Source organism: Pleurodeles waltl, chromosome 1_2, assembly GCF_031143425.1.
Source record: "Pleurodeles waltl isolate 20211129_DDA chromosome 1_2, aPleWal1.hap1.20221129, whole genome shotgun sequence".
Taxonomy (NCBI): Eukaryota; Metazoa; Chordata; class Amphibia; order Caudata; family Salamandridae; genus Pleurodeles; species Pleurodeles waltl.
In genome coordinates, this window is record NC_090437.1 from 1,038,616,326 (window position 1) to 1,038,642,189 (window position 25,864).

Here is a 25,864-nt window from a genome sequence, read left to right on the forward strand (position 1 = left end):
TTTGTGCAACACTTAAACCAGTAAAAACATTGAAAACACTACTCAAAATTAATCCATACCAGTTTAGAAAAAGTAAGAGTTAATGAATAAAAAGCCAAAAATTACAAAAATCCAGTAATTAGAACTTGTTAGGAATTTTTAAAGATGTAACTGTATATTAGTGTTTAGAAGCAGTAAGCACCATTCGGGGAAATCTGGTCGTGCTGGACTAAGAAAAGCCAAAAGCTCAGGCTGACCATGATGAAGAGCGGGCCAGTTACTGGGACCCAGCTAGGCCAGCTTAACAAGTACCTTAAATCCAGGTTGCGAAGTGTTGCATTGGTTACGAACCACACAGTAAAGGTGATGCACTGAAATTTTCAGTGCAACAGTGGTGATGCATTGTTTCAGAGATGCAGCAGAGTTCAAGTGCAAGTTCCTGCTGGATCAACACTGAGGAGCTCCAACACCATCAGTCCAGGAAAGACTCGATCTATCATGTTGTAATAGTGCTCATCCTATTCCACAAAATGTCTGCATAACTTTATTCTTTGACTGCAAACCATGCTCGTGGATCTCCTATCCATTAAAGCTTTCTGAAATTGACTGCTGAGCTGACTTTTGCTCCTTCTTGAAAACTATGGGTAAAATATCTGAATATATCGAGCTTTAACTTAATTTGTAAAACTGACATGTTTTGTGCATGTAAACACATGGACTATGAAAGATAAAATAGAAACATCTTTGGCATATTTTATTTCCTCATAGCTGTTAAATAATTCTTATAGTGTCAGCACTTAATTGAATCATGAGGACACAGTGTGCCTTTTACTAACCATTACAGTGATGATTAGTAAGGGCTTTCACAATGAACTGAACTCTGTTAGTTTTCATAAGCTTTTAAAGCAGGACTATGAGGAAAATAACATGAAGTGTGTCCTTTAGTACCGCTCTATGTGATTATTTAAGGAACATAAAGTAATATAACAAGTAGAAGTGCAGTGCACCTTGGGTCACTGTTCGTGTATATAGCAGTTATAATATGTCCAGAGCAAAGGAGCGGTGTCAGACATCATTTTGACAAATTTGCATCTAGTGATGAAACCTTAAAATGGTTGTTAATAAAATGTTTGAGAATTGTATTGTTATGATTTTCTTTCCTACAAAATGTTGTAGTAGGACACAAGGTATAATAATTGTATATAAAAAAAATTACATTAGATATGAGTGCCAGTTTATTGCTATATCGGTGGTCACAATGATATTGTATGAGTTATTGTGGGGAAAAAGACCAAGAAAGATAAGCATTAGCCAAAGCCACTCTGGGAATATTGTGTTTGTTTCTGGACACCACCACCAGACATTGATGCTGATGTAAACTAGTTTTAGTAAATTACACAAAGACAGGCTTTGTTAACAAATAAGAAACAACATAAAATAAACTACAGCTGTACATATGGATATTGGAATCTTTACTGTAAAAATAAAAAATGGTCTTCCTGACTAGTGTAAAGAATAGTAATTCATCTTGTCCTCTTTTGTTGGAAATTGGGTCTCAATTTGCCTGAGGTGTGCACCCTGTTCAATTAGGGACCACAATCCTAATCAGAGTAAGTCAGATACAAACCCTAAATTAACCTTTGTTCACTCTCTGGTAGCTTTGCACATAGATGTCAGGCTGAACCTAAGAGGCAATTTGAAAGTATTTGTGCAACACTAACATTAGTGTCACACAGTGAAAACACACCAGTTTAGAAAAATAAAGAATGTGGTTATGAGTAAAACAAGACCAAAATGGCAAAAATTCATTAAGTAGAATTTGAGAGATTATTCTTTAAAGAATCAACTGCAATATAGTGCTTAGAAATCAATAGTGCTTAAAGGTTACTTGAGGTTGCACTGAACCAGGGCTGATCCAAAGTTCAGCCCAACCGTGATGGAGGGAAGCTCAGCTACAGGATCCACACAAGGTCCACTGAAAAAGTGCCCTGAATGGAGGGTAACTTTGATGTGGAGGAGGCAATGGATTGGTTCTGATCTGCACAGTCAGGGAATGCGTCGAGCCACACCGTCATTGATGCAATGCATTTGAGGTACGCTGTGGAACACTTTGTGATGAGGGTGATGCATCATCATTGAGCCATGCAGCCAGCTATGCTCCAGGGCTGGTGGTGATGTGTTGATCCTGAGCTGCACAGTCAGTGATGCGAAGTCTTCATTCTCAGCAGCAGTGGCGATGCATCGGTGTCAGGGAGGGATGCAGTGGTTCTGATTAGTCCAGTGGAGGCAATCCATCGGTTTTCATAGAAAAAACTGCTGCCAAACCCGCTTTCAAGGCCCAGGACTGCATTGGCACCTGTTGGCATGGCAGGACTCACAGTTGGCAGAGTCCAGCATCTGAACAGGGTTGAAGGAAGTCCTTGATGACACAGACTTCAAAACAGGAGGCAAGCCTTTGGAATCACTTAGGTTCTTGTAGGATGTAGAGGCAGGTCCAGTCCTTCTTACTCCCAGGCAAAAGAAAGCAGGCCAACACAGCAAAGCAGTTCAGCAGAGTGGCAGTCACTCCTGACGGCACACTTTCTTCTTGCAGAATGTTCTCAGATCAAGAAGTGTACTGAATTGGTGGGGCTTGGGGCAAGGTACCTATTCCCAGTTTTGCCTTTCAAGTGGGAGAAGCTTCAAAGAGGGGCCTTTGAAGTGCACATGGTCCCTGTCCTTCCTTCCTGGCTCCAGACACACTAGAGTGGGTTATTCAGCTCTTTGTGTGGGGACAGACATTGCCCTATTCACGTGCAAATGTCCATTCCTTCTTCCCAGTCTAGCTAAGGAAAGCCCAGCAGCCTGGTGAATTGCCATCATGATGTGAGTTTCACACCCCAGCTCCCTCTGTGTATGACTATCTAGAAGGAATGCACAAAAACCCAGCTGTCGCCCTTCTCAGATGTGTATTCAGAGACAGGCAGCAACAGAATGGTTAAAGCAAGAAAATGCCAACTTTCTAAGAGTGGCATTTTCAGCCTGACAATTTATAATCCGACTTCACCATAAGGTGTGAGTTTGAATTGTGAGTCCAGCGACACCAAAATTCTATCTTTTCCCAATTGTAAATTGGATGTAAAAACTGTATCACAGTGAACCCAATGGTAACTTATGGGAGTGATAAGCCTTGCAGTAGTGAAAAATGAATTAAATAGTTTTTTCACTACAAGGACATGTTAAACTTAAAATTATATTTCCAACTTTTTAAATACACTGCACCTTGCCCTTGGGGATAGCTATGGCCTGCCTTAGGGGTGACTTACATGTAATAAAAAGAAGGCTTGGGCCTGGAAAGCAGCTGAACTTGCCTGGTTGAAATGGCAGTTTAAACTGTACACACAGGATCTGCAGTGGTAGGCCTGAGCCATGTTTAAAGGGCTATTGTAGTGGGTGCACAATCAGAGCTGCGGGCCCACTAGTAGCATTTAAGTTACAGGTCTGGGCACATATAGTGTACTTTACTAAGGACTTCCAAGTAAATTAAATATGCTAATTTGGAGTACTGAGCACCTGCACATGCGCACTGGATAGCAGATGTAAAGTGTACGAAATTCTAAAGCCAACAAAAATGAAGTCAGCAAGACAGGAGGCCAGAAGGCAAAAAGTCAGGAGAAACCACAGCAAGGATGCCAGGTCTAACATCTGTTTGTATTTTTTCTGCCCTAAAATTCAAAATAATAATAATTTATGTTTATCCACGTATTTAAGTACGAGTATACAAGGTTGAAGATGGGATTTGAAAACAGCATGGGTGTTTCATATTTGTTTTCCTTTTTTTTTTTTTTACTAGACTCCAAATCAAATGAAAACCTGCCTGAAATCGATACATCTTATGAGGTAAGTTTGAGGTTCCTAGAGCCAGCCACACTATTAATCTATAGGAGTGAATGGCACGTCTTACTGTACTATATATATGTGCATGTTTATATTTATTTATATAATATATGTGTGGGTACCTGTTTATAGAAAGAGTGATGTGGTCCAGTGTTGCCTTTGAGGTATTTTGATGTGACATCATAAACCTGACTCCGTGTGGTTTGTAAATGCCATCAGAACCCCGAAATGGCAATAAAACACAATCATACATGCTACCTGTTGTGTTTATTTATTACATGTTTATTTTGGAGTTGTTAGCTTAAAAAAAGATTTAAATGTTTATTGAAAATAGTAAGTGAAACGCTGGACTTCATTGGTCGATTGTCTGCTGTAAAAAGAAGAGAGCAATCTTTAATATGTATTTATGCTAAATTTAGAAAAACACACTTTGCACTGTAGCACACATTCTGTCTGTAGCAGACAGTTGAAGCTGTTCTGTTCACGGTACAGCTAACAACGGTCAGTAATTGTAAGTAGAATGTTTAGACTGTGTTTTATCTTTAATGAATATATTGTTGGTCTAGTGGAATTCTACAATTCTCTGGTTATGGTGTTTACTGCTTACTTATGCATTTATGCACATTTTGCACATAATTTACCACATAACATTTTCCTCAGTGAAATTAATTCTGCCCACTCCAGCATTCTCAACAAAACACACACCTCCCTATATATTCAGACTACTTCTTCTCGACTAGCTCTGCTATAGTCAATTTCCACTATAGAAACATACTTTTTTCTCCATTCACACCTGCATTGTCAAACTAACCAGTCCCCATAATCTCCCAAACCTGGCACCTCTTATTGCCACCCTCATGAGCAGTCCCTGGTAAAATGAACTGCATCTCAGACATGGAAGCATACCATGAACACACCTTTCGTCAGAAAACTAAGTTCTGTTTCAGACAATTTATCAAGCTTTCACCTGATACCCGGGGTCCTTAGCTTCATTGCAGGCTTAGGAAAAAACCTTTGAAATGATCGCTACCAGACAATGTGCTCTCACCTTTAGTGTCCTTAGTGGCTGTAACTTCCTCATAGGTGATGAGAACAAAGCATCCTGAATACTATTAGTAAAGAACTATCAAAAATTGTTCTTCTTACTATTGGAATGCTCAGCTTTCCATACTGATGAAAAAATTGATATTTCCATACTGATGAAATATATATATATATATATTTATATATATATATATATATCATCAGTATGGAAAGCTGAGAGTTTCAGTAGTAAGGAAACGATAGTGTGCGTATATGTATATGTGTATATATACGTATATATGTATGTGTATATATATATATATATAGTCCCTAAATCATTACCCAGTAACCCCCCCAAAAAAAACATCCTTTGAAATTAAAGGGTCACACTGTAATTAGAAACAATACACTGCCTTCTTTCTGCTCTGAGGTGGAGTATATTGGTTGCTTACTGGTATTAAGCTAGTGGTGTGAAAGATAAGTAGGATAGGTTTTCGAGAGTGCAGCAGTGTCATAGCAAAGCCTTGTATGAGGACATGTATTGATATTGAAGTTGCATGCTAGATCAAAGACCTACAATTTAGGAGGGCAGCTTTGATGTAATGTGTAGAAGGTGTCTCACTGGGTTGAGAAGTGACAATTCGTTTGAGGTTGCCTGGACAGATTGATCTTTGATTTGTTTAGGAATTCTGAAGATTTGGGTAAAGCTGAAGGACCTTTGATCAGAGAATTCGGCAGTGTGGGGTGTGTTAGAATTAATATGTGTAGGGATGCTTTGAAGGACTGGGCTTTTCAGGAGAAGATAAGATGAGTGAGGTGTAACAAGTGAGTTTGAGAGCCATTACATAGGGGAGAGTGTGTGAGAGACATGGAGCGTATGCCTTGAAGACTTAGTAACATTTTAGGAGGGTGATGCAGATTAATTTTGATGTCCAGCAGTTAGTGTTTGAGAGCGAATAAGAGATTTGTCCCCTGGTCATTGTACATATGTGCACATGTGGCTGTTTCCGTGCACTATAAAAAAAAGTGCCCCGACTTCTCACTAGAGCAGTGTGTTATGAATGGATTATTCAACTTGGAAACTAATTCACATTTGGATGGACTAAAACGTAAGCACAACTAAAATAAAACTTGCAACTAAACAAAGATTATATTGGAAAACTATGAAAAAGAGTGCTAGAAGGATGCTTGCAGTTTTTACATTTCAGTTAGTATGCTGTATTGACACACACGTTACTTTTTTTCATTTCTTCAGGATCTTGAGACTGAATTTTTTGATACTGAAAATGGGGAATTGAATGAGGAGGGTGCTCTTTACAGCACAGCTTGGTAAGAAATGTTCATTTGATATGTGTATTCATATAAAAACTAAAAATACAATTAAGACTTCAGTTGCGTCATTAAGCCCACCGTAAAAAAAATTGAATCAAAAACACTTATTTAAAATCAACATCCGTGATTATATTTTGAATTAATTAATTTGTGTAAATGACTTTGGAGATCCCAAAGGTGTAGCTTAACTGCAAACCGTAACACTCTACTGGAAATGCATTAAAAATATTTGCATTATTAGAAGACAATATTTTAAATATATTTGTATTATTGTTTGAGGTGTTATTTATACTGGAGAACATTTTAGATGGAGCATACCTTTTGGTATTCAAGTTCTCGCTCTAAACAACTGACCATCATGCCATGGATGCCATATTATAAAATTCTGCGGTATGCTGAGAGTTAGCACCTTGATACTGTGGCCAGACACGTCCACTATTATTCCATTAGTGTCCACATTATGCAAACAATTACCACTCTCAAGTTCATTCCCTTACCCGTAGACTGCATAGAGATATTGGTGTGTATTGAGAGCCACCTGTTTCACGCCTTGAGACCCTCACCGGTGAGTAGCCACGCTTTACAAAAACTGATTGATTGATTGACATCCTGACCACCACACTACTGCCTTTTCCAGGCCAATAGTGTGGTTCTTAGTATTGAAGAGGAAATTAGTTATCTAAGAAGTAGGAGCTGCCTTCTTGTCTCTGCAATCTTGCTTGATGTTGCTTTTGCTGTCTTAATCATAACAACCATTTCACTTGGAGGTAAGGCCTCCCACCTAGCTCAGCTCATTATTCCCCTGAAGGAACAACCCATTTCCTTGAGCATAAATCCTGGCTGGGATTCTTAGGAATTGTCATTGCCTTTCTTAGCAAAGTTATGATAATTGACGGGGAACTGTGTCTCAGTATGCCTTCTGATCCATCCCTTTATGTCCTCCTCTATCTACAGTCCTCTTAGCAGCTATTGGTAGCTACTTGGGATCAGCCTTCTGCAAGGCAGTAAGAAACATCTCAAGTTCCTCTAAAAACGTAGCCCTCCGTTGAACTGATGGAAAGAGGTATTACAACAAAGTATTTTCCACTGCCTTCAACTGTGATCATAGGATGTAATTGATAATATAATACTCCTAGGAGAGATACCTCATAGGGATTTGATCTCTTTATAGAACAGGATAAGGGGCAGGGTAAAATGTAACAAATAAAAGGTGTGAAGGAGAAGTACGTCATGAAGTGATCACTCTAGAAGAGATGCTCAAATGACAGTGGGGCAGAGTGGAGTCCTCAACCAAGAAGCAGGTGCTTATGCTTACATTAACCCTGCCATGTGGAAATGCCCACAGCAAAAGAGACAATGCCAAAATCACTTGAACTCCTATTGGTAGTCTGCCTGCTAGCTGTTGATGGCTTTCACCCTAGACCTCTTCCAAAACGACACATCGAAATTTACTTTATGGCCAGTAGAGTAGCCCTCACTGCACTGTGTGCTATCCTTCTCTGTAGTGTTCTGAACCTTGAGCAATGCTACCCACCCTTACTGCATTCTTTTCTAGTGTCTCATGCAGTGCTTAATTTGTGCTTACTGTTTCTGGTGCGGAGCACCTTCTCTTATTATTGAGGGCCGGCACTTATTTTTCTGCCTCAAGCATTTACTGCGAGCAAAAGACACATATGGGAAAGATGGTGGAAGAGGAAACGAAAAAAGTGTCACAGTCGGAGAAATCAGAAAGCTGCGAGAGTGAGCTGAAGGGCAGGGAGTGGCTTTAAATGGATTGAAGAGGCCCAATATGGCTTCAGGGTTGCGCTGCTTCAGTATTCCATGTTCGGACATTTAATTGCAGTAGCCGGGTGTTTAAGAGGAGGGTCTTGGGCACCAGGACTTTTTTATTTACAAATTAAGTACTGGCCTCATGGAAGTTACGTGGGGCATTTTGCTGTTTATTTCACTCTAAATGGTTGCAATTTCCAGCCATCCGGCTAAAAAGCAAAAAATTTACAAATAGTAGGCTTACAAAAACAATTTGCTTAAATGTTTTTTTCCCTCTAATTTAAAAAGGATTTCTAACAATGCTTCTTGGAACCTAAGACTGTCACAGATTTACAGGAGTTTCCATATAAGTAAACTTTTATGGATATGCAGAGAATCTACAGTTACACGTGCTAAAATGAAATGCAAAAGCATTTCTGGACTTTAAAAAGTTGCTTCTTTAGAGGGAAATTTGTTGCCCATAAATTGAGACCTGTTGCCCTAAATCCCATTCAGTTTTGGGGGTGTTTCCCATATTCTCACTTCATATTTATTCCAGACCGGAACAAATCTCCAACCAGAGCTTTGATGGGACTGTCCTTGGGAAATGTTTAAGAATACCAACAATCTTGCACGTTTTTGGTGTTCTTACTTTCGTGGATAGCTGGACCATGCAACACTCACAACTCGCCCCTGGGGGGAAGTTTTATGACACAGGCAGCTGTTCCATACTGATGGAATTTGATGTGTGTGTGACTGGCATATATGTGCTCCCTTAAATGATGGTATATTTCCATCTATGTGTCATTTTGGTATAAAAATAGCTTTAAGAATCGGATGTACTCTTTAACACTCCAGTTGACCTGTACCTACCTTATCTATTTATATGTCCTGAAACTACAGACAATCTCAAGTATCCATGTCCTCATCTGGGTCCTTCTCAGCTCCAACAAATAACTGAGTGGTCTCTACGTCTAGGCTATACCAAATGCCCTGTAATGTCCTGTGAAGCTCCAACACATATATCCCTAAGCCTTCCTTCTCCAGCATATAATGGTCCAGCATTAGAGAGGTTTGTCTCAATAATGCTATATGTTCTAACATCCCAAAATAAAAGAATAATAAGAAGTAAATAAGTCTTATGTGACATTTTTTTCTTACATGTTGGTCAATGCAAGTCATTCAACTTGCGCAGGAACAAAGATGGTCATATGGAGAGCACTGTTATGTTATGCAGATTTGTGAAGCTCACTATCACCTGGGATGTTATCCTGGTGCTGAGCAGGTGTGAGTCTAGGCAAACCTAGGGCCTAATGGGACTACTGAAAATGCCAGGTCTGCTGCTTCTTGTGGGATTCAAGAAGTGAGGAGTATGTTTATGCATAGCTGCAAGTCGTTCCACCCGTTAAGTGCAATGTAGGAGAAATTTTGACTGCCCTATCTGGTTTTCAGTATGTGTGAAATGTGTGCAAGTAGGAGTCCTGATGAAAGGAGGTGTCTGGAAAATTTGGGAAAGCAGGTACAATTGTTGGAGTATGCTGGGCCAGTGTTCTGTAGTGCCTTGAAACTGTGGGTGAGGAGTTTGTATTGTGCTTGTTTATGTAGGGGGCGCCGGAGGAGCTCCATCAGGTGTGGTGTGAAGTGAGTGGAGCATGGGTGGGCTCAGAGAGATTCTGGCCACCAAATTGTGAATGATCTGCCATTCTTCTTTTGAGTTTTTTGTTGATCCTGGCATAGAGGTTGTTCCTGTAGCCCAGCTTGCTTGTAATGAGGGTGTGCATGACGGTTTTCAGCGTGCTTATTGGGAGTCATTTGAAAATCTTATTTTGCATGTTCAGGATATAAAAGCATGAGATGGTGACAGTGTTGTCTTGGGTGGTCATGTTGAATTTGCTGCTGATAACAATCCAGAGGTTCTTAGTATGGGTGCTGTGGGTTGGTGTCAGGTCCGGGGGTGAAGTGCTCTTCCTAAAGATCACAATTTCAGTCTTGTCAATGTTCAGATTCAGACAGTTGGTCTTCATCCAGTGGGCAATTTCAGTCATGCAGGCGTTAGACTTGATCTGTGTACTGGGTGTCTTGTATATGAGGGAGAGAATGAGTTGTGTGTTGCTATCATAGTAGAGGATATTGATGTCATGAAAGCAGATGATGCTGGATAGAGGATCATGCATGTGTAGAAGAGGGTTGGGCTCAGGGAGGATCCTTGTTGAACTCCAGAGATGAGGTCATGGGTGTCCAAGGTGTATGGTGACAGTTAACTGACTGAGTCCTTCCAGTCAGGAAGAAGCAGATCCATGGTAGTGCATGTACTTGGATTCCAGTGACGTGGAGGTGTTGGATAAGGATGCGATGTGAGACTATGACAAACTCTGTGGAGATGTCCAGGATGATGAGGGTCACTGTGTCTTCTCCATCCAGAGTCATGCAGATGCCATCCAGGGGGCTATCAGAGCAGTTTCTGTGCTATGTTTGGGTCTGAAACAAGAGTGAGTGATGTTGACGAGTTGGTAGTCATTAAGGTGTTCAGTGAAGCATCTGTTGATAGATTTTCTCTTAGACCGTGGCTGGGAATGTTAGCAGGGTGATCATTCGGTAGTTGTCAAGCCTAGATCTTGCAAAGGTCTTGGCATAAAAGGGCGACATTCAGACCAACCACACTAACCTTTGTCTCAAGGGCCGCTCGATAGGCTTGTATAGCTTGGAGGATGTATTCTGTGCTGGTGGCATCCAAGAACACTGAGGCTGGTGAGGGGGCTCAGTGGCAGGTTTAGAAGCATCTGTTGAAGATGTGGTGTATCTGTCCTTTTTGATTTGTGCCTGAGAAGAGGACAAACAGTCCTTTCCCTTGGTAAGAACTCGGATATTAACCTCAGGCCTCCAAGCAGTGGTTGGGTTGCAAAAAAGAGGGTAGTAATTCAGCCTGCTTGCACCACAGGTCTGCATGAGCAGCAGGAGTAGCCCATCCTACCACAGGACTCAGTAGGACAGAGAGGTGATGGGCCAGGGAGCAGTCGAGCAGTGGAGTGGGCTTTTCTTATGCAAGCCAGGAAGGGATCCAAGAAGGTCAGGTCCCGTCTATATGTGAAACCCAGGACGGGACCCCAAAGGTACGTTCCCCAGTGGCCTCGGCCAGCTCCCACTCAGGCACAGTATTCCAGGCTGTTTCCCAATCCGTATATGATGATTCTTCATGGAGGGCATAGCATGCCTGGGTGGAACTCCTTGTGTTCAGGAGCAGGGGGAGGAAAAATTAGAAGGGGGCAGGAGAGGACCCTCCCCTGTCCGGCAGCAACAGCTGGTGACTGGGGCTTCCTGGAAACAGGATCATCTGACATGGGCCGCCACTACCCCTGCAATACCCACAGCCAGACTCACTTGCCACAGTGTGCAGGGGAGGTTCACAACACAGATTGGTCCCAGGGGCTCATGCGACAGATCGGAGGACTCTGTGGACTTCACAGTGTCCAATCCAGTAGCTGCTGCCAAAAATAGTTCTTGGGTGCGAGGGATCTCCAAATCAACCGGTCCAGGCTGTGGCCGCAATCTTGGTTCGCGCAGCCAGCCATGAGGGTCTTGCAATTAGAGGAAATCCTATGACAGAAGTCTGCCCTAAAGCACAGGGTGGAACCCTGATGCATCTGCACTAATATTTTCTTTTAATTGAAGTACTTTGTCACATAATTTTATAGACAAATAAAATTGAAATTTCTGGCAACAAAGAAGATAAAATAATACATTCTCCATAAATAAATACAATTTGGCAAAACGTTGTTACCCAGACCATTGTTTCCACATTGACCTTTATAGCATGCTATTAAAACCTGTGGTTGAATGACGGAGTTTGCTAGCATTTCCTTTATGAAGAAACATCACAGATGAATGACTGGGTCACCGGAAGTCACAGTGATGTTCAAAAGTGGTATTCAATAGGGTAGCATGCCTTCCAAATGACTTGAGTGTAAAAAACGTAAGACCACATCAACTTCCCCTTTTTACTCTCATAGTTTTTAAGAAAAACTTACTTTGAACAATGTCCAGGATATTTTGTTACAAATTGCGTCTGTGATGGAACACTGTTTTCTTCCACGAGAATGTGTGTCACAATACTTTTAAAGGTCTGCATATCTAATATCTGTTTTCCGCGTTGTGTGTTTCAGCTAGTTAGCAGAAGTGTGATTAGAGGAACTGATCTAACCAGCTCTCCATTGTGATTGTCTCTTGTATTCAATAAAACATTTTTGCCACCTTTTGAAATGGAGAGCTATCGTGTGCAGGGAAAGCTGTGATCAACATAAAACCTCCACCTTGGCATCGTAGAATCCTGAGTAAATGATTGTTTCATTTCCTTGTGCTTTGCTCAATCCCTTTGCAGAAAATGAAAATCACAAAGCAAAGTTCAATGCCGGAATTATCCTCAATACAACAAATTTTATCTGTAGTTACATTTTCATAATTAGTTGGTAAAACTAGTCCAAGGGAATAGCATAGAATGGAATGGTGAACAGTGGAGTGGCATAGAGTGGAGTGGCGTACAGGGGAGTGTCATGCTTTGGAGTGCCATACAGTGGCAGAGTAGAGTGTTGTCGAAGGGAATAGCGTATAATGGAATGGCGTACAGTGGAGTGGCAGAGTGGAGTGGCGTACAGGGGAGTAGTATGCATTTGAGTGCCATACAGTGGAATAACGTACATTGAAGTGGTGTAGAGTGGAACAGTGTATAGTGGAGTCATGCACAGTCGAGTGGTGTACATTGCAGTAGCATACAGTAGAATAGTGTACAGTTGAGTGGCGAATATTTTAGTGCCACACAGTGTAGTGGGGTATGTATGCAGATGACATTTGGGAGGGCTGTAGTTTATGGTGTGCAGAGTAACACAAAGCAGCAATTTGCACTGCATTGCCTGTCTGCACATGTACCAAGCAAAGCACAACAACATATGCCGGCTTTCCCAGTTTTGTAAAAGTTAAGTAAGTATTGTGCTGCCCTTGTGTTAGAAATGGGGTCTTTGGTTGGCAGTCATATTACCCCTGTCCAAGCATGGACCCTCACTCTAGTCAGGATAAAGGAGAATCACCCTCAGTTAAGCCCCACTCACCCCCTTGGTAGCTTGGCACGAGCAGGCAGGCTTAACTCCAGAAGCAATGTGTAAAGTATTTGTACCAACACACACAGTAACTCAGTGAAAACACTATAAAATGACACAACACATGTTTAGAAAAATAGGTAATATTTATCTAAGCAAAACAACAAGAATCCAACATACAGAAGTCAAGGTATGAATTTTAACAAGAATAAGAGTCTCAAATCCTTAGAAAACAGTGAGACCACTTAGCGCACAAAAGTACCTGGGTAGTATAAAAAATAAAGACGCACGACCAAGTGTGCATCGGAAAAGGCCAGCGAAGCGTTGAATTCCAACTCGCAATCGAGACCGTGCATAATTCCTCCTCTGATCAGGTCGGCGTGCGTCGTTTCTTCTGTCCCACAACAGAGCGGTGCGTCAATCCGGACAGGCATCTTGGGTCCGGGCAGGCCTTGCGTAGATTTTTTCGCGCCCAGTCATGTTGCGTTGAAATCCGGTCACACGGTGTCAAGAAACCACACTGCATGGGGGCTTGCGTCATTAACAGCAGCCACTGCCGGTGTTGCGCATCGTTTCTCCAGCTGCATTGCGTCGATCTCCCAGCCGCGATGCAGGTGGAGTGTCGGTTTTAGCTGTGAGGCCGGCGGCACGTCACTTATCAGCTGCGAGGTGGGTGGTTTGTTGAAAGTTTCCCCGCACTGCAGTCTTTGTGTGGATTCTGTCCTTTTCCACTAGCTGCACCTTTCAACGGCCCAGAGACCGGTTATGGCAACACTTGGCAGGCAGGAGTCTCAACAGAAAACACAAGTGCTGGAAGAGATAAGTCTTTGTTGTCCCTGAGTCTTCAACAACAGGAGGCCAGCTCAGTTCAAGCCCTTGGAGATTCTTCACCAGTGGGAAGTCACACAAAAGTCAGTCTTTGTCCTCTCAGCAGAAATACCTACTGCAGGACAACCCAGCAAAGCACAGTCACAGGCGTAGGGGCAGTACTCCTCATCCAGTTTCTCCAACTCTCCTCCTTGGCAAAGGTTCCTCTTGGTTCCAGAAGTAATCTGATTTTCAGGGGTTTTGGGTGCTCTTCTTATATCCTTTTCTACCTTTGAATCCCTAGACACACACCAGGGAGTTAGGGACTGCATTGTGTGAGGGCATGCACAGCCCTTTCAGGTGTAAGTGAGCACTCCTCCCCTCAGCCCAGATGGCCCATCAGGATATGCAGGCTCCACCCCAGCTCCCTTTGTGTCACTGTCTAGAGGAGAGGTGCAAACAGCCCAACTGTCAAACTGACCCAGACAAGGAATCCACAAACCAGCAGAGTCACAGAATGGTTTAATCAAGAAAATGCCTACTTTCTAAAAGTGGCATTTTCAAAAACTCAATCTAAAAAACAGCTTCACTAAAAGATGTATTTTTAAACTGTGAGTTCAGATATGCCAAACTCCACATATCTATCTGCTCTCAAAGGGAATCTGTGCTTTAATACTATTTAAAGGCAGCCTCCGTGTTAACCTATGAAAGAGATAGGCCTTGCAACAGTGAAAAAACTAATTTGGCAGTATTTCACTGTCAAGACATGTAAGACACATAAGTACATGTCCCTCCTTTAACATACACTGCACCCTGCCCATGGGACTACCTAGGGCCTACCTTAGGGGTGCCTTACATGTATAAAAAGGGAAGGTTTAGGAAGGGCAAGTGGGTACACTTGCCAAGTCGATTCGGCAGTTAGAAACTGCACACACAGACACTGCAGTGGCAGGTCTGAGCCATGTTTACAGGGCAACTAATGTGGGTGGCAAAACCAGTGCTGCAGGCCCACTAGTAGCATTTGGTTTACAGGCCCTGGCACCTCTAGTGCACTTTACTAGGGACTTACTAGTAAATTAAATATGCCAATCATGGATAAACCAATGTACACAATTGCAATTTATAGAAGAAACATTTACACTTTAGCACTGGTCAGCAGTGGTAAAGTGTCCAGAGCAAACAAAAACAGCAAAAACAGAGTCCAGCACACATAAACAACCTGGAAAGTGGAGGCAAAAAGTTAGGGGAGACCTTGCCAATGATGCCAAGTCTAACATCTTATGAAACTATGGCCCTCATTCCAACTTTGGCGGTATTTTAAAAAGACCGCCGAAGCTGCGAGCTCCAGTATACCGCCAAGTGTATGAGCAGTGCAGGGGACCCCAGGGGCACCCCGAGTACCCCTTACCGCCAGCCTTTCCATGGCGGTGTTTACTGCTGGGGACAGGCTGGCGGATGGGGATTATGACCGCCAGGCGGAAGCCTGGCAGTATGTTGGAGGGGCCAGCGGTATGGCTGTGGCTAGTACACCACAGTCATAATAGCTGGCAGAACACCGCCAGCCTGTTGGCGGTGTTACCGCCAGCTTACCGCCGGCCGCCAGGGTCGTAATGAGGCCCCAAGTGTAATGCAAGGGTAGTGCAATAAAATCCCACATTTGTCCTCTAGTGATATATTGTGCCAAACTATACTGCAGTAAATTAGTGGTATACAATGGTTATAGCATAACATGGCAGTTCATCATAGACTAATGTCTGCCTTTACACATTTAAAAGACAAGTAACTTCACAAAAGAGTGTTAACCTTTGCTTTTGTTATCTCTTCATTCTAAGAGATCAGTTGCAGGGTCCTAGTATATTTCAAGATAGTGAAGGATCCACACCCAGTTAAATTAGTATGATCCTGGCATCTCATGGATATTGTAGTAGGGTCCTAACCCAGAGGTAGCACCTGTGACATGCTTCATCATTAGATCCTCAGTCACTACACCAAATGCAAGTGGGTGCGCTCGATGCACTACGGAAATACTAGGCACTCTGTGAAAGATCTCAAATGCGTCATCCTAGAACATGTTATAGCAGAAAACAGGCGTCTGGAGAAAATCCTGTTTGGGAAAGAGCAATAATGGATTTATAAACTGTCTATCCACAAACAAGGGTTGAACAATGACATCCCAAGGTGGAACATTTTGTAAATGACTTAGACCTTTGCATTGCCCAGTACTTATCATGTACACTTTTTGCCATTACGCATTGTGCCATAGGGTGATGTAATGCACTTCCCCTCCTTTTATAAAATGTTTACTGTGTCATAATCCCACTCAAACCACTAACGTTTTTATTAGCCATGCACTTAGTATGGCACACAACAATAGCCATCATGTGATGACTCGAATGGTAGAAAGTTAGACCACAGCTCTCAAAATGTATCAAACATTTTTGCCTGCTCTTGTTTAGTCCCCCTTGTTATTAGTTAGTGGTAATACACAAACAATATGTGTGTTTTGTTTGGGACATTCTCATTTGTTTACGTTATTTCACTCACATAGCCAAGCATTAGCAAAGAAACACAGTAATGGTAACCAAGAAACATTGCTGTGCTCCCCAAACACTCTGGTCTCCTTAGACAACTGTCCCTTATTTTCCTTAAAAATAGTGTGTCTAGAAGTGGGGAGTTAAGTGCAAAGAGAATCAGAGCACCCACAATAAGAAATGGATCCCTACACACCTTCAATTATTCAAATAATATTACCAACCGTCATCCAGATCTAACCAGGTTTAGGAATTCATTTGAGGGTGAACTAACAAGCATATTTGATTACACCAAAGGAAATTATGCCACTTTGTAAGGAAATGCATCTTTTTGCGTGCCCCCCCAACATGCTTTTTGGGACTGATGCTTGTTTTTCGACTTTGAGAGTGCACTGAGGCATGCTAACCAGACCTCAGTGCCAGTGTGTTAACCCTATACAAAAGTAGGTTTAATTGGTTATCCCACATTGGCATGCATTACCTTATTTTTTTAAGTTCCAAATATATGGGACCCAGGTAGCCAGGGCATGTAAGGCAGAGTGTCCACACAGGACTGCAGCACTGTTTGTCCCATCCTGCATGTACAAAACGTGAAAGGCACCTCAGCCTGCCACTGCAGAGTGAAAGAGCAGTGCGCTGCACTGCTAACTCAACTTTGTCATTATCCCTAATGACAAATGGGCCATTTCCCTTAAGGGTATATATCAGACTTCCCTAAGGCAGGCCTACCAAGTCATATGGCAGGGAGCAACATACTCTTAAGTTAGACAGTTAGACATGACTAACAGCAGAACTTCCCAGTTGTTTTTTTTCTGGGGAAGGTTAGGAGCCCCGTTACCTATCATAGTGTTGAACAGTTTACTGTTTACAGTTAAATGCAACTATCTTAATAATGGTACCACCTAACCAGAGGGAGCCACCTAACCATGGGGAAAATTGAACTCAATTTGATGGTAAGATGGCCCCTATTAATTTTAAGCAATGTCTAGAAAGTTGTTACCGTGCACTCCAGCAAGTAGAGTGGCCTCACAAAGGCAATTCACACTTAGACAGGTTTCTTACTGCCTCAGAGATGTTTGAATGACTCCCAGGCCAGGGAGCTAAAGCATTAGCCTGGGAACAAGATGTGACCTCCTCCCCAGGAAGGCTGCAGTGTGTTGGCCCAAAAGGTGAGCTTCAAAAGTGAAGCTGCCTTTAAAGGGCCACTGACCACAGCACGCCTGAGAAGGATGCCTTTTTTTCCTACAGACATCTCAGGGACAGGACCAAGAGAACCAGCTTTCCCATGGGCGTGTAGCCCACTGGGAGCCACACCCAAGGGCGGGCTATCTTGCACGTCACAACCAAGGAAAGGTTGTGCCATTATTAAAGTGGTAAGATGGGGCACTCTGGTATAGCCAAGTGCCACACATCACAGGAATGTCACCACTAGGTAGAAGGGGGCCCACTAGCCCATTGGCTAGTGACTGTGTGGTGCCCCCAGGGCATGTTTCTGGCATAAAATGGGCATCTCTGGCACCCTTACCCTCAGTTCACATTTATAGAAGAAAGAGGACTGAAGGAGAATTGTCCTGCTGGCTTTGGACTGCAAAATGAAAGGCTGCTCCTCTGAGAGGACTGCACCTGCCGACCTTTTGGGCTAGTGAGCTGGGACCCTACCTGTGGTTCCTGACCATGCAAAAACTCAATTTCCCCACTTCATCAAGTCCAGTGACTCCAAGGGTCTGGTGGCTGGTCCCCTGGAACTTGCTATAGGGACAAAAGAGCGGAAAAATCCCAACTCAACAAAGTGGTTGCCCTTGTGATTGTTTCTCTGCTGCCAGTCACTGGGCACACCAACAAAGGAATACAAGATGGCCAAACTCTGCACTCATGTATGCCGGACCCGGGAGAGCTGTCAGTGACCGGATTCGTTGGACAACAAGGGCACAAGCGCCCACCAAAGATTTTGCCTCCAGCTACAGTGTATCATCGCCAGTGGCACAGCCATAGCTCTCCAACCACTGCAGCAAAGAGGACATGTAACTAGGTTCGCCCCACATCACCCGTGGACAAAGGAACCACCACGAGACACCCCCATTGACAGAACCACAACCAGAGCATCCTTGTGAGCGTGTTTGCCTGTATCCATCATCATCAGGCCCACTCCATTGTTTCCTGTGGTGGTCGGAAGTTAAAGTTTGAAACTTGCTTAAAAATCGCTCTGGTGACCAGGTAACCGTGCAGAGTATCATTTCTGCCCCACTAGACTTTGACTCTATTGGAATTGTTTGCCCAAGCCACGCTAGAATACTCCAACTAACTTTTTAAAACTTTGCAAAAGTTTTCAAACTTTTACCAGTGCTTATTTATGGTTGTCTTTAAAGGTATTTAGAAGTTCTAAAATCTATAGTTCCAGAACCCGCCGGCTGATTTTTATGATCAAGGACTCTAAAAAACTAATTAAAATAAGCTCTATTTTTATAAATTGGTATTCTGTCTTTTTTATTGAAGTATGATGTTCTTATTCTGCTATGTGGTGCTGTTAAATGCATTACACTAATTTCCTTTACTGAGCCTCACTGCTCACAGCCACAGCTACCCAGGGTTAAGCTAGCGGTTAAGTTAACAAGACTGTTCTTTCCCAAAGGGTTGTATGTGAGTGTACTCCACGGTAAGGCTACCTATCCCTGTCATACAGTACACCCAGTTCCTCACACACACAAACTGTGATATCATTAATAATATGAGAATTGACTGGTGAAATGTTAAAGAAATAATAGGAATCACTATAAAATGAGAAAGCACAGTGGAGAAGCACTAAAACAGCTTTTACATAAACTTAAGTGGTCTGCAGAATGTTTTTTTTTAAAATATTTTTATTTTTTATTTTAGCGGTATTGGTTCCTGGTATCTCTTGAGTCCCTTGAGGTGCTCTGAGGACAGCAAACATTGCCAAAGAACTGAATTTAGTGTCCATGTTCTAGTCCTTCTTACCTGATGTTAAATAAACCTTGTGGTGAGCTAGAGCTCAACTGGTCCGCCAAAGATGCGAATCTCCCTCACAAGGAGTGAGGCTTGGGGGTATTTGCAGCTCCTGGGTTCTACAGATAGCACCAATACCTTCCTACGAAGGGGATACTATCTGAACACCCCAAGCATGTGATGACTAAATCTGGAAGTTAGAGCAGCTTCAGTAACTCAAGCCCTTTCCTATTTTTGAACCATATCTGGATAAATTGAACCTCCCTTTTAAAATATCATTGTATATTAATTTTAGTCTAGGTACTTTGCCAGTGAAGCAGTAGACTAGGTCATGGCATAAGGATGGGAGTAGCCCACATGATTGTGGATGTGACTTTGGTTGGGGGTGGTGGGTCTATAACACACTTTATGCTTTATGCAATGAGTGGGTCCAGGTTGTGAGCCACCATATTCTCCAGTCCTCGGTTGACAAGGATCCCTAGATATTTAAGACAGAGTGGCATCCTGTGGAACAGAAAGCCGTGTATCGCCGCTCTCGTGGTGATAAGGGAGAGGGGTAGCGCTTCACATTTGTCCCAGTTCACCCGATATCCAGACAGGGTTGCAAAGTCATCAATGATCTCCATTAAGGCCGGGAGGGAATGGTCCAGATCCGTCAGGGTGAGTAGGATGTCATCTGCATATAGATAGTTTGGAGAGTCTCCCTCTTATTGATGTACCAGTGAGTAGTGGAGATTGACGTATGGTGGCCCCTAGCGGTTCCATGGCTAGTAGGAATAGTAATGGCGAGAGAGGGCAGCCTTGTCTTGTCCCTCTCCATATGGGTAAAGGGTCTGACAGGAAGCCTCCACAATTGACCCGTGCCGAGGGGCAATCATACAGTAGACATTCTTTTGCAATGAATTGGTCATCCAGGCCAAATTTTCACAGAGTTGTAAACAAGTATTCCCATTCAACGCGGTCAAAGGCTTTCTCAGCATCTAAGGATAAGGCTATGGCATCTTCTGGCATTTTTCTAGCTTCCCACAGGGCATGGGAGAGAGTGCGTAAATGGTTTCAGGAGGTGTATCCTGGGACAAACCGTACCTGTGTAGGATGTTTTAAGTATGGAAGGATTTTGCGTAGTCGGGCTGCTAAAATGCTGACTAGCATTTTAATATCTCCATTTAAGAGAGAAATGGGGTGATAGTTGCCACAGTGGAGAGGGTCTCGTCTGGGTTTAGGTATTACTATGATCATTGCCTAGGTCGAGATTGTGCCCAGTGAGCCTTCCCGGTAGGCCTCCCAGAAGGCTTCATACAGGGAGTCGACCGCCTCCTCACCTGCCATTTATCAAATTCCGCAGGGAACCCATCTTCGCCTTGTGAATTACGATATGGGAGGTTAGAGATGGGCTGTGCTATTTCAACCTTATTGATTTCCCCATCTAGCAGGGCTTGGCCCTTGGCTAAATGGTGGGGGAAATGCGTTTTTTCCGAGAAGGTGTTGACCTTAGTGGGGCTAGCAACCTCTTCTGGGGTATATAGACATTGATAAAAGTCTGTAAACTCATTACTAATGTCTTATGGTCGGGTAAGAAGCTCCACGGTGGTAGACTTAATAGTGGGAATGGCCTGAGCTGCTTCTCTCTGTCAAAGCTGAGCCACTAAGAGCCAACCAGACTTTTCCCCCTGTTCGTAGTGTCTGACTTGCAGATGTTGCAGGGTGTATTCAGCCTGACAGGTGTAGAATTAATTGAGGGCCATACAAGCCTGTTCTAAACACCGACGGGCTGGCACAGATGATTGTGCTGTGTAGTGTTGGGTGAGGCGTGTGATACTGTGCTCTAGTTCTGTCTGGCGCGCTAAGCGTTGTTTGTTGGCCTGCGCGGCATCTCGCATCATTTGCCCATGAAGGGTTGCCTTTGCCTCTGCCCACAGGACCCTTTGGGAGGAGACTGTATCTTTATTATCCTGCATGTAGGTGGACCTGGGCTCTCAATTGCATTTTGCCCTGGGGAGTGCGGCATAGCCAAATGCCAGGGTTTGCGGCCCAGGGAGGTAAGACCTGTATTGACTAATAACAATATTGGGGTGTGATCCGATAGATCGCATTCTAGTATACGGGAGTCCTTTATCTAGGCCAATGTACCGGTGCCAAGAATGTGTATTCCTCATTAAATGGGTACATTAGCCTCCAGTGAGCCACTAGTCTATGATCTGAGGACATATCAGTGAGAATGGCTCTGTCCTGGGTGTTGCACATGTCCATGCCCCCAGTCCTGTCTAACTGCATCACGGGCCAAGTTCCAATCACCTTGTATTATATAACGTGTGGCTCCTATCTCAGTTAGTAGGCGATTCATATGAAGAAAGAACAATAGCTTGGGGCCTCTGGGTGCATATATGGAGCCGACGCATATCGAGGAGTCCCCTATTTTAAGTTTAGCAAATACATATCTCCCCTCCAAGACCAACCATGTTTTAATCAGTGTAACAGGAAGTATCTTACAGATCAGAATTGCCACACCACATTTCCTTAGAGTCCCACTACCCTGCGGCCTTGGTGTAGTACAGCAGCTAAATATCGCCCTCCCCACCCAGTCTCGGTGCAACTTAATGGATTCTATCACATCAAGATGTGTCTCCTGGAGGAGGGCCACATTCACCTTTTTTGGCTGCAGGTAAGATAGTACCTTCTTTCATTTCACATAGTGGGTTAAACCATTAACATTCCAAGATAGGATCTGGAATGGTCGGGTATGGGTTGGGAACCTGCTACTCATAACCGCAATGGATGTGTGTGGTATACTGGAGTGAAGGGGAGGGTGGCAGGGATAGGCGGCAGTGTTAGGAGTGGCTGATGGGGTGGAGGAGGGGAAGGACATGGATGGGTGGGGGAGGAAGTATTGGGGCAGAGGGGAGGGGGAAATCTGTCTATTGTCTGGGTCTAAAGTGTAATAGCACAGTCGGATCTCAGGCAGTCGGGAAGAGGGCGCTAGGTTCTGACTTGGGGTGCTATTTGAAAGGTAGGGTGAAATAGAGGAGAGAGGATGAGAAATAAGAAGGAATCGAATTATAGGTAATAAATAGAAATGAAAGACTGGATAGGGAAAAGGAGAGGAGGGATAGAAGGAAGAAGAGTGAGGAAAATAGGAGGGGGGGAGGAGGGAGCCAAAGTATGCGACCAGGGAGGGGGGATAGAGACATGGGATGCCTACTTTGGGCAGGATCAAAGCCCTAAGGGTTCGGTCTGTGGATTGCGGGTCCAAACCTGTGGGGCTGGCTGACTCAGAGGAGCCCCGGCCGGAGGCAGGGCGCGCACTGCGAGCCGCTATTAAAAGAGGAATGATGGCTAGTGCCTGGTTGAAGTAGGGGTTAAGGGGGGACCCACATACTCACCAGGGAAAGGGAATGGAGGGTCAGAGTGCTGATGTCTCTGACTACTACTAATTGTTCCTATTCTTCCCCTCCCCCCAGTTGTGGGGGGGATGCTTGTCGACTCTAAGACAAATAAGAGCAGCAAGTAACAACTAGTACATGATGAATGGGGAAAGGCATCTTATGTATAGCCACAGTAGACAGTGCTGGTGAGGCTGAACAACCATGGTTACAGTAACAGTGGTCCCCCATTTCTAATAAACATAACATCCATATAACAGCCTTTGAACACATAGAACTCTAAACATTGGGCATTAGGCATAACTTATACAAGTCAAGTATTTGTCCGCAATGGTGCATCTTATCCAGTAACTATTAACAATGCAGTGACATTAACATTTATATCTCCCTAGTCATATTTGACATTCTGCAGATTTCAGTATCTCATCATAGTGTGAACATAAAGCTGGTGCACCAACCAGGCGGCAGGTGAGAGAGGAGAGAGAGACAGTAAAATATAGAGAGAAGAAAAAAAAGGGGGGAGAAAGAGGGAGGACAAAGAGGGCTGCTGCCATTGCAGAGAGATGATGCATAGTGGCTAACTAGGTGCAAGTCAAGTCAATTAAACACTGCTACTCAATACATCCCATTACTGTGCCATATCTATAATCTGAGTATAACATTACTTGGCCACATCAGACAATAACATATTTTAGGGTACTCATCTGTCCATCGTCACCGGATCATAGACCCCACCATTCCATCTCACCTCTGTGATTAGTTATTTGCCACGTGGCCACTGTGGTCTCAGGTGGTGATGCTTAGAGGTTTCAAGGTTTCAAAGGGGAGAATGACTTGTCTCTTTCTGATGTTTGGGTATGGATGCCACTGCTTGCAGCACATGGTCAATATGGCTTTGGACTCTTGCTGTTCTCCCCGGGTCCCTGTCACTCAGGTGGGGGTCAATGCCATTGCGATTTCACACTTCCGATATAGCGAATGAGGGCAATACGCCATGCCAGTCCATGGTCTGCTCTAGGTGTAGGGCTAGCAGGGTTGTGTCCTTTGGCTGGGCCGAGAGTCCATCCAGATAGTGACATAGTTCCTCCGGTTCGTAGAAATCTGTGGACTTGCCACCTTTAGTGAACCACATCCGTGCTGGGTCAAACAAGCCATATTTCACCTCCAGTTGGCGAAGTCGGGGTCACAATGACAAGAATGCCTTGCGGCGGTCATTAGTCTCCTTTGAATTCGGACCTCGTAGCCCTCAGTCTTGAATGGGCTATGGTAGTGAGCTTCTAGGCGAAGTTGACAAGCCTGTCGGTGTCGGTGTCTGTCTTAGGAGGCGAGGTTCGAGATGCACCATCCAGCTGTCTTGGACCTATTGGTGTGCTCTCTGGAATTCCAGCGGGGGTCAAAGGGTATCCCTGTAAGTGTAGGAAGGGTATTTTGTAAATAGGCTTAAATGTCTGTCCCTTCCACTTGTTCCGGAATTTAAAAAAATCAGACATTGTCCCTATGGCTACTGTCTTCTAAGTCTATAAGCTTGCCACGTAGGGACAGAAGTTCTTGGTCCCGTTCCAACGAGGTGTTTAGATGGTCCTCTATGGCCATGACGTGCTGTTCTAGCCCCAGAACCCATGTTTGAAAACCCACTATGTCCGTTCGTATGGATTTCTTCTCTTCCGCTAGTAAGGCTTCCCTTCCAGTTTGCAACCTACAGCCGATATTTCTTGGAGTATGCGCTCCATAGTGGAGTCCTGCTTCGGGCCATCAGTAGTGCTGGATAAGTCCTCCGGCTGCGTTCCCTTGGCAGCAGCCATGGAGCGTGAGTGCTGTAGGGCTTCAGAGAAGAGAAGTTGTCTCACTGGTTTACTAGTGGTTTTACCAGCAGGTTTACTGTGGGGCATCTCCAGGCTGGATTCCGGGCAATAGTGCTGTGTGTCTCTCTCTAACCCAGGGGCAATGGTCCTCAGTTATGTTCGGTTCGGCAATGGGGGAAGGAAGGCCGGAGATATTTACTCTGATCATCCGCGATTGTAGGGTCCTTCTCAGGATGTATACTGACAGAGTTTGCAATCAGGGCCTGTACTATGCAGCGCTCCCACTCCTAGAGAGATCAAAACCTGCAAGGTTGGTGGGGGGGAAGAGGGAGTGGCAACCTAACAGCCACTTCACGTCCTGGGTTCTCTCTGGCCCCTTCTCTTGTGGCTTCAAGTTGTCAGGCTTTCTGGAAGCAGAAGTGATTGCTGCTGGTCTCGGGTTTCCGGGACTGATAGGGACCCCTCCTATGTACACTGTTGCTTGTTGCGCCATTCCAGTTCCACCAGGAGGTCCCCTTGTCCACGTTTGATGCTGTCCGGGTTAGGAGATGTAAAAGCCGGGATGGGGTGCCCATCACCCTTAGGCACGCTCTTTCTCTGTGCCACTCCTTAAGTAAACTGTGCTTGGGCCCTCCTGTTGAAGGTGATGATTGGGGTGAATGGTAGTGACTGCACTGGTCTTTGCTGCATGGTAAGGGTCTGCTTCAGATTATCAGGTAGAGCTGGGCCCTAGGAGGGACTGGCAGGAGGAGAGTGCAGACGGGCGCATGCTCAATGGTCAAGTGTGGAGCCACTCTAAACTCTTCCACCGTGTAGGATTGCAAGGCAGTCTACTGCTCCTCCCGGGTACAAGGACCCTCACTCGTGTACTTTACTGCGGTATAGAAAAAGGGGGAGGCAGCTGAGCAATGGGGTTTGGGGGGAGGAGGGGTTCCAGCATTGGGTGTTATGGTGCTGCTGGGGAAGGTGGAGGGGGCCTCAGACCCGTAGCATGCCTCAAACTTGCTGTGTAGCAGCCCTTCCCAACTCTTTGGACTCTTTAGTGGGGTTGGGGGTATCTCCTGTGTAGCTTGTAGGGAAGGCAGATAGTGATTGTAGGCATGAGAGCAATAGTGGAGAGGCCCTCGTAGTGTCCTTCTCTGCAGTGCTAGTGAGAGGGGTAGGGCACCGTCTCTGCACTTTGACCCCCATCCACCACGCCGCATGTGTTCCGCTGCACGCGGCTGGTCCGTTTCTCCCCAATACGTCGCGGGTGAGATATAGTTGGGCGTCCTCACTGGGGCATTTGTGAGCTCAGGATTGGCTCAGGGCATCAGGGCCCCGGGCCGTGTCAG

The 25,864-nt window shown here is 44.3% G+C and overlaps 1 protein-coding gene across 1 annotated transcript in view; it reads left to right on the top strand.

The window, feature by feature from the left end:
- Positions 1-25,864, top strand: part of ARAP2 (ArfGAP with RhoGAP domain, ankyrin repeat and PH domain 2) — a 1,093,539-nt gene that overhangs the window by 117,576 nt on the left and 950,099 nt on the right. Inside the window, exons 4-5 of the mRNA XM_069202133.1 lie at positions 3,812-3,858; positions 6,134-6,207. Coding sequence (XP_069058234.1) covers positions 3,812-3,858; positions 6,134-6,207 — 121 coding nt within the window. The remainder of the gene's footprint in view (positions 1-3,811; positions 3,859-6,133; positions 6,208-25,864) is intronic.